Here is a 10,637-nt window from a genome sequence, read left to right as displayed (position 1 = left end):
AATGTATGTGACTGTGTCCATACACCAGATACACATAATGTATGTGACTATGTCCATACATCAGACACACAATGTATGACTATGTCCATACATCAGACACACATAATGTATGTGACTGTGTCCATACATCAGACACACATAATGTATGTGACTGTGTCCATACACCAGACACACATAATGTATGACTGTGTCCATACATCAGACACACATAACGTATGTGACTGTCCATACACCAGACACACATAATGTATGTGACTGTCCATACACCAGACACACATAATGTATGACTGTGTCCATACATCAGACACACGTAATGTATGTGACTATGTCCATACACCAGACACACATAATGTATGTGACTGTGTCCATACATCAGACACACGTAATGTATGTGACTATGTCCATACACCAGACACACATAATGTATGTGACTATGTCCATACATCAGACACACATAATGTATGTGACTATGTCCATACATCAGACACACATAATGTATGACTGTGTCCATACACCAGACACACATAATGTATGTGACTGTATCCATACACCAGACACACAATGTATGTGACTGTGTCCATACACCAGACACACATAATGTATGTGACTATGTCCATACATCAGACACACATAATGTATGACTGTGTCCATACATCAGACACACATAATGTATGACTGTGTCCATACACCAGACACACATAATGTATGACTGTGTCCATACACCAGACACACATAATGTATGTGACTATGTCCATACATCAGACACACATAATGTATGACTGTGTCCATACATCAGACACACATAATGTATGTGACTGTATCCATACACCAGACACACTATGTATGTGACTGTGTCCATACACCAGACACACATAATGTATGTGACTGTGTCCATACATCAGACACACATAATGTATGACTGTGTCCATACATCAGACACACATAATGTATGACTGTGTCCATACACCAGACACACATAATGTATGTGACTATGTCCATACACCAGATACACATAATGTATGTGACTATGTCCATACATCAGACACACAATGTATGACTATGTCCATACATCAGACACACATAATGTATGTGACTGTGTCCATACATCAGACACACATAATGTATGTGACTGTGTCCATACATCAGACACACATAATGTATGTGACTGTGTCCATACACCAGACACACATAATGTATGACTGTGTCCATACATCAGACACACATAACGTATGTGACTATGTCCATACATCAGACACACATAATGTATGACTGTGTCCATACACCAGACACACATAACGTATGTGACTATGTCCATACACCAGACACACATAATGTATGACTGTGTCCATACACCAGACACACATAATGTATGTGACTATGTCCATACATCAGACACACATAATGTATGTGACTGTGTCCATACATCAGACACACATAATGTATGACTGTGTCCATACATCAGACACACATAATGTATGTGACTATGTCCATACACCAGACACACATAATGTATGTGACTGTGTCCATACATCAGACACACATAATGTATGTGACTGTGTCCATACACCAGACACACATAATGTATGTGACTATGTCCATACACCAGACACACATAATGTATGACTGTCCATACATCAGACACACATAATGTATGTGACTATGTCCATACATCAGACTCACATAATGTATGTGACTGTGTCCATACATCAGACACACATAATGTATGTGACTGTGTCCATACACCAGACACACATAATGTATGTGACTATGTCCATACATCAGACACACATAATGTATGTGACTATGTCCATACACCAGACACACATAATGTATGACTGTCCATACATCAGACACACATAATGTATGTGACTATGTCCATACATCAGACACACATAATGTATGTGACTATGTCCATACATCAGACACACATAATGTATGTGACTGTGTCCATACACCAGACACACATAATGTATGTGACTGTGTCCATACATCAGACACACATAATGTATGTGACTGTGTCCATACACCAGACACACATAATGTATGTGACTATGTCCATACATCAGACACACATAATGTATGACTGTGTCCATACATCAGACACACATAATGTATGTGACTGTGTCCATACACCAGACACACATAATGTATGACTGTGTCCATACATCAGACACACATAATGTATGTGACTGTGTCCATACACCAGACACACATAATGTATGACTGTGTCCATACACCAGACACACATAATGTATGTGACTATGTCCATACATCAGACACACATAATGTATGACTGTGTCCATACATCAGACACACATAACGTATGTGACTGTGTCCATACACCAGACACACATAATGTATGTGACTGTGTCCATACATCAGACACACATAATGTATGACTGTGTCCATACATCAGACACACAAAATGTATGACTGTGTCCATACACCAGACACACATAATGTATGTGACTGTGTCCATACATCAGACACACATAATGTATGACTATGTCCATACACCAGACACACATAATGTATGACTGTGTCCATACACCAGACACACATAATGTATGTGACTATGTCCATACATCAGACACACATAATGTATGTGACTATGTCCATACATCAGACACACATAATGTATGACTATGTCCATACACCAGACACACATAATGTATGTGACTATGTCCATACATCAGACACACAAAATGTATGACTGTGTCCATACATCAGACACATAATGTATGACTGTGTCCATACATCAGACACACATAATGTATGTGACTATGTCCATACATCAGACACACATAATGTATGACTGTGTCCATACACCAGACACACATAATGTATGTGACTATGTCCATACATCAGACACACATAATGTATGACTGTGTCCATACACCAGACACACATAATGTATGTGACTGTGTCCATACATCAGACACACATAATGTATGACTGTGTCCATACACCAGACACACATAATGTATGTGACTGTGTCCATACACCAGACACACATAATGTATGACTGTGTCCATACACCAGACACACATAATGTATGACTGTGTCCATACATCAGACACACATAATGTATGACTGTGTCCATACATCAGACACACAATGTATGACTGTGTCCATACACCAGACACACATAATGTATGTGACTATGTCCATACATCAGACACACATAATGTATGACTATGTCCATACATCAGACACACATAATGTATGTGACTGTGTCCATACATCAGACACACATAATGTATGACTGTGTCCATACATCAGACACACAATGTATGACTGTGTCCATACACCAGACACACATAATGTATGACTGTGTCCATACATCAGACACACAATGTATGACTGTGTCCATACACCAGACACACATAATGTATGTGACTATGTCCATACATCAGACACACATAATGTATGACTGTCCATACACCAGACACACATAATGTATGTGACTATGTCCATACATCAGACACACATAATGTATGACTGTGTCCATACATCAGACACACATAATGTATGTGACTATGTCCATACACCAGACACACATAATGTATGACTGTGTCCATACACCAGACACACATAATGTATGTGACTGTGTCCATACACCAGACACACATAATGTATGTGACTATGTCCATACATCAGACACACATAATGTATGACTGTGTCCATACATCAGACACACATAATGTATATGACTGTGTCCATACACCAGACACACATAATGTATGTGACTATGTCCATACATCAGACACAAATAATGTATGTGACTGTATCCATACACCAGACACACTATGTATGTGACTGTGTCCATACACCAGACACACATAATGTATATGACTGTGTCCATACATCAGACACACATAATGTATGACTGTGTCCATACACCAGACACACATAATGTATATGACTGTGTCCATACACCAGACACACATAATGTATGACTGTGTCCATACACCAGACACACATAATGTATGTGACTATGTCCATACATCAGACACACATAATGTATGTGACTGTGTCCATACACCAGATACACATAATGTATGTGACTATGTCCATACATCAGACACACAATGTATGACTATGTCCATACATCAGACACACATAATGTATGTGACTGTGTCCATACATCAGACACACATAATGTATGTGACTGTGTCCATACATCAGACACACATAATGTATGACTGTGTCCATACATCAGACACACATAATGTATGACTGTGTCCATACACCAGACACACATAATGTATGTGACTGTGTCCATACACCAGATACACATAATGTATGTGACTATGTCCATACATCAGACACTTCCCTTTGGACTCCCCTTCTCCAATCCATCCTTCTGTATATCTCCGTTCCCTGTTGACACACACACACAGCCACTGGCCACCCTGAGCTCAGTGTGCCGTCAGCTAAAACAGGGAGGCAGGGGCCACTCCATCAAGTGTCTCTGGGAGTGTCGCTCAAATTTCCTGACCAGCACAGCATGTGTCTATCTCTTGGGCCTGGTACACACTGAGATACATTATGAAAGGAAAGTGCAAAGAAAAGCTATGTCACATTGTCCCAAACCAAAATGTACCCTTTTGAAATGGCACTGGATGGGCACAACAGCCGAGCAGACTTTCGATCTGAGGGTCCCGGGTTTGTGTCTAAGTAACAGCGCCTGGTGGGTAAAGGGTAGAGATTTTTCTGATCTCCCGGGTCAATATATGTGCAGACCTGCTTGTGCCTGAACCCTCTTCCTGTTATATGCAAGCTGAAGATCAAATCTGTACATTAAAGAACCTGTAATCCATGTCCGAGCATTCAGTGGGTTATGGAAACAAGAACATACCCAGCATGCACACCCCCGAAAATGGAGTATGGCTGCCTACATGGCAGGGTAAAAAGAAGAAATGGCACTGCGTCTTTGGGACAGGCACTTTGTTCTGATTTTCTCACTCCACGCAGGTGGGTTTACAGGGTTTCATGACTGCAGTTTAGGAAGGTTTTTGGCGGTGGAAGAAGAGGAATGGGCCCCACCTTCCACAGCTGAATCCCTAGACACAATGGGTATGAATTAACTTGCCTGATGGCTGAAAAGGCTTTGAGGCCTTTCACATTTCAGGCAGGAAATTGGAGCAACACCCCCAAAATCTGTTAAATGGATGACCCTTGACTCTGGGATCTCAGTCTTCCCATGGCACAACAAATTCTTACAGAGCTGGCCACAGACAGAAAAAACCCTACGGTAATAACTATCTCTGACAGGAATCGAACCTCCATCCTTCAAGTCATCAGTCTGCAAAGCTGACCAGTTCGCTACTGCTACTGGGCGTGTCCAGTCATTCAGGTGGGACGATAAACCGAAGTCCCATGTGCAGCATGCACTTGGCGCAATGAAAAACAACCCATAGCAACAGAAGAGTTGTTCTGAGGCCAAATTTTGTAAGAGGAAATCCATTCTGATTGATACACAAATATATACAGCATGCACTCAAGGCCTGATTAAAAGCACACTGAGTTATGCTGCTGGTCAAGTATCTGCCTAGCGGAAGTAAGCGTAAATATGGTCATTTGTCTGAATGCAGTGACGCTTGCTTGAGGTGAAACTGGTGCCTAGCAACAAAACCTTATCCTTTTTTCTTTCTGACAAAGGTTTCCAGCAAAAAAACAACAACGCAACACCTTTCCCTTTTTTGACTCACTTGTGTAAACAAAGTGAGTCTATGTTTTAACCCGGTGTTCGGTTGTGTGTGTGTGTGTGTGTGTGTGTCTGTGTGTGTGTCCGTGGTAAACTTTAACATTGACATTTTCTCTCCAAATACTTTGTCAGTTGACACCAAATTAGGCATGAAAATAGGAAAAATTCAGTTTTTTCCAGTCATCTTGTTTAAAACAATATCGCACCTCTGGGATGGGCACAAAAAAATTAAAAAATGAAGCCTAATTATATGCAAACTGCATTTACTGTTATATTTATATTTTTTGTATCTCTAAACTTGGCACTTTGATCTGATATTCTGACCCAACTACAAGAGCAGTCATTATTATCATTTTCTGTTCAAACAGGAACTACTTTTGCTCAGCATGGAAGTTTTATTTATTTTGCAAACGTTTTGGCGCAGATAGTAAAAAAGGGAAATTACTCTGTAATTAATGCTAGGGGACTTAATTTGCTTTAAACTGATCTTTCTCATCTTAAACATTACATTTTGAAATTATACTCAATACATAAAAAGCTTGGATTTTTTTTTTTTTTAAGTGTATCACAAGTGAGTCTTGAAGGCCTTGCCTCTCTTGTTTATGACGAAGGCTTCTAGCAACAAAACCTCACCCTTTTTTCTTCATGACAAAGGCTTCTGGCAACAAAACCTCACCCTTTTTTCTTCATGACGAAGGCTTCCAGCAACAAAACCTCACCCTTTTTTCTTCATGACGAAGGCTTCCAGCAACAAAACCTCACCCTTTTTTCTTCATGACAAAGGCTTCTGGCAACAAAACCTCACCCTTCTTTCTTCATGACGAAGGCTTCTGGCAACAACACCTCACCCTTCTTTCTTCATGACGAAGGCTTCTGGCAACAACACCTCACCCTTTTTTCTTCATGACGAAGGCTTCTGGCAACAAAACCTCACCCTTCTTTCTTCATGACCAAGGCTTCTGGCAACAAAACCTCACCCTTTTTTCTTCTTCATGACGAAGGCTTCTGGCAACAAAACCTCACCCTTTTTTCTTCTTCATGACGAAGGCTTCTGGCAACAAAACCTCACCCTTTTTTCTTCATGACGAAGGCTTCTGGCAACAAAACCTGACCCTTTTTTCTTCTTCATGACGAAGGCTTCTGGCAACAAAACCTCACCCTTTTTTCTTCATGACGAAGATTTCTGGCAACAAAACCTCACCCTTTTTTCTTCTTCATGACGAAGGCTTCTGGCAACAAAACCTCACCCTTTTTTCTTCTTCATGACGAAGGCTTCTGGCAACAAAACCTCACCCTTTTTTCTTCATGACGAAGGCTTCCAGACGCTTGGTAGAGGGAATGGTGGAGAAGGCTGGCTGTTTGGGTGACCCGTACGCCCCGATGTCCACGTACATCTCGTCGGCATTCCCTTCAGGATGAACCATCCCGGGCTGGGCGTACAGCTTGAACGGACACAGCCACAGGGGGTACAGCTGCGGGACAAACAGCATGAGCCAATCAATAAAGTGAGAAATAAACTGAACGGCCACAGAGGGTACAGCTAACCCCCCTCAACAAAGCAAAAAATAAACTGGAAGGACACAGCTACAGTGGGTACATCTACAAGACAAAGTGCACAACCTTCTCAACAAAGCAACAAATAAACTGACATGCCACAGTGGGTACATCTACAAGACAAAAAGGACGACTCACTCAACGAAGCGAGAAATAAACTGAAAGGCCACAGCAGGTACATCTACAAGACAAAAAGGACGACTCACACAACAAATTCAGATATAAACGGAACAACTGTGGCTGCATATGAAGAACTCATAATCAGCAGTATGGGAGTGTGATGATGGAGAAGCAAAAAATAAAGTAAAAAGAAAAAAAAAAAAAAAATATATAGTACCTTAAGCTCCTTGTCAAAGACATCCAGGGATTCTCCTAGATCCTTCAGAGGAACCAGCATGTCCTGAATCACCTGTGACACAAACTGATTTTAGTTCCCTTCCTTTCATGTAAAAACAAAGCAAATGTCAAAGGAAGGAAGGAAACTGTCCATATGTAGTGTTCATACACATGCAAGCACACGCAACTTTTTCACCATCACGCCTGGCACAATTTATCTTCACTTCCTTTCTGACGAGGTTAAATATATTACCATTATCATGAAAAAAAACAACACACACCCCGTACTCATTACTGACAATGTTTTCATTACTGCACATCCCCAAACCCACAAGTAAAATAATCACAGACATGAACAATTTGCGATCATTTAATTTCTTGAGTAAAAAATAAGACCAAAACTGTTGTATTTCTGCCCAAGATGCAACAGCCAGGATTATATAAATGATTTCACCTTTTTGCGACAGAAACTGGGCAATTCACTGTACCATAACTCACTATTTTGGGAACCTGATAAAATTATCTATCATCATACAGCTCTTTGACCACCTTCCCTCCTCCCTACCTGGTATCATTCATAGAGCTCTTTGACCACCTTCCCTCCCTCCCTACCTGGTATTTCTCATACAGCTCTTTGACCACCTTCCCTCCCTCCCTACCTGGTATTTCTCATACAGCTCTTTGACCACCTTCCCTCCCTCCCTACCTGGTATTTCTCATACAGCTCTTTGATGGTCTGTCCCTGGGTCAGCTTCAGCAAGGAAATTTTGGGTGGCACCATCCATCCACACAGGTACCGGAACAGGGGGTGGTTGCCAAACGGAATGATGTCCTTGAAAAAAAACAGAAAACAGGAGGAACACTCAGTTTCAGTTTCTCAAGGAGGCGTCACTGATTTCCAACAAAACCATGTGCGCAACGTGAAGTCTGCTAGGCAGATGCCTGACCATCAAATAACTCAGCACGCCAGTCAGGCCTTCAGTGCATGCATATATATGTCCCCTGTCCACACTGCGTCAGAACCTTCCGGGCGCAGACTGGCCTGATCAGTCATCTGCGCACTCACAGAGCCCGACCCACCCACCCCCAGGATGACTAGATGGTCCTCGTCGATCCCGACGGATGAACCACATATATGTCTGTACCTATCAGAGTATTTCTCCAGCAGGATTTTGCCAGAGGACAACACTTTTGTTGCCATGGGTTCTTTTTCAGTGTGCGAAGTGCATGCTGCAATCATGACCTCAGTTTATCATCTCATCCGAGTGATGACCACGCTGATTTTCCACTCAAACTTAGGAGAAAGGGAAAGAGCAGGAACCGAACTCAGACCCTCACAGATACTGCACTGGCAGATGAGCATCATAACCATTCTGCCACCAAACAAGATTCCACCTTCAGGTATCCATCACTGTCACCAAAAGACGTACATCTGATAAGAACAAGATTAATTCAACAAAAGATAGCATGGCTCTTAAAAGAACATAAACTATAGATTAGAGTAAGTGGGGGATTAATTTCCTGGGGTGGGGGGTTAAGCAAGAATGATGATGGTGACGGTAACGATCTTCAGGTTGCAGGCCATAAGCTTAAGACATGTCAAAAACAAAACATTGTCAAGATACAGAAGCAAACCATTTATTTACTTGTCTTTGTACTTGGTCAAGTCAGCAAACTGCTTTTCATCTTTATTTTCTTCTTTTTTTTTTGTAGAAAATATCTATAATTCCATTCTTTTTTTGACAACCTCTTTTAAAATATTACACAGATTTTTACAAAACAAGGGCAAAAGACAACTAAACGTTGACACATTTTCATGAGATTTACAAATCAGAAAAAACCTAAACCATTATTTGTCACAGAAAACACTGCCAGCTAATCGTGATTGAAACTAAACGGACAGCAGAAGCTGAACTGTTGCCACAGAAACCCACCCACCTCCAGCTCCCAGAAGATGCTGCGAGTGTGGCGGTGGTAGTAGTGGCGCAGGGGAATGTACTCCACAGCTGGCCCTGTCTTCAGGAACCCTTCCACGTGTCTGTAGAACCAGGGCTTCCAGAAGTCCCCGATAGCGTTGACCTGAAACCACACAACCCCTTCACATGTAGGTCCAGTTAAAAGCTTTGTGGTCCCATAGACTTTTACAGACATAGGGCAGTGAATTCATATTCAGTGGTTTGGGTTTGGTACAGGACAGCAGGGTTCAACCCTCTCCTTCCACCACTTAAAGTCTTAACTCCCGAGAGCAAGGTTTCGGTTGCGCATGCGCACTAGAGCCTATCCATAAAAGGGAAAGGGGCGGAGTTTATCTATAAAAAGTGCGAGCACGTGTCCGGTAGAAATGTAAACATGTGGGAGGTGAAAGCAAAACAAAGACCGACTCACTGTTAGCGGAGAAAGATATCCGTGTACTCCTGCCACACAATGTGGTCGTTTACGGTTGCCAACGTCGAGGGGCTGTCTGCATGCTTTCCAATTCTCACCGGACAGTACCACGTGCTGGTGCTATTTTTATCTGACAGACACGTCTAGCGCAAACACAAACGGCTCTAGCTCCGCCCCTTTTCTCTGCATTCAAATTTTGTATTACGTGTAGCTGACACATTTTGTACTTTCCAAAGTCAATTCAGGTCTAGATTGGAAGCTGCTAGGCAAATCTCGCTCTCTGCCATAAATGAAGCCAAACCGTAGCTTTATTAGGCTTTTATTTTGAATAAACCTTCACCGACGTCACAGTGTCAGACTCTGGTGAGAAACTGGCTTGATTCAAATCGCCCGCCATTTATAGTCCGGTTCAGGCTTTAAACTCACTCCGGACCATGGAATGCTATAGCGATTTCGACAATTAAAAATCTTTCCATGTTTTCCTCATGGGGTAGCATAACAATCACAGCTACACCGGGCATTGCGAATGTGTCAAGGGTCGAATGGAAAGTTTCTTCATGAGATTCTTCAACAACACAGTCCACAGCGAGCCAGCGAGTTCAGGACCCCGCATGACAAACTAATCTGCATACGTATTGAAAATGTCATCGCA

At 41.8% G+C, this 10,637-nt stretch overlaps 1 protein-coding gene across 1 annotated transcript in view; it reads right to left on the bottom strand.

Moving 5' to 3' along the window:
- LOC143280175 (delta(24)-sterol reductase-like) overlaps positions 1-10,637 on the bottom strand; it is a 28,835-nt gene that overhangs the window by 4,855 nt on the left and 13,343 nt on the right. The window contains exons 5-8 of the mRNA XM_076584769.1: positions 9,539-9,679; positions 8,307-8,432; positions 7,602-7,673; positions 7,004-7,182 (exon numbers count right to left, since the gene is read on the bottom strand). Of these exons, the coding sequence (XP_076440884.1) occupies positions 7,004-7,182; positions 7,602-7,673; positions 8,307-8,432; positions 9,539-9,679 (518 nt within the window). The remainder of the gene's footprint in view (positions 1-7,003; positions 7,183-7,601; positions 7,674-8,306; positions 8,433-9,538; positions 9,680-10,637) is intronic.

Source organism: Babylonia areolata, chromosome 3 (genome assembly GCF_041734735.1).
Source record: "Babylonia areolata isolate BAREFJ2019XMU chromosome 3, ASM4173473v1, whole genome shotgun sequence".
NCBI classification, from domain to species: domain Eukaryota; kingdom Metazoa; phylum Mollusca; class Gastropoda; order Neogastropoda; family Buccinidae; genus Babylonia; species Babylonia areolata.
The sequence above is the reverse complement of the archived record's forward strand: the minus strand, read 5'-3'. Positions and strand labels throughout refer to the sequence as shown.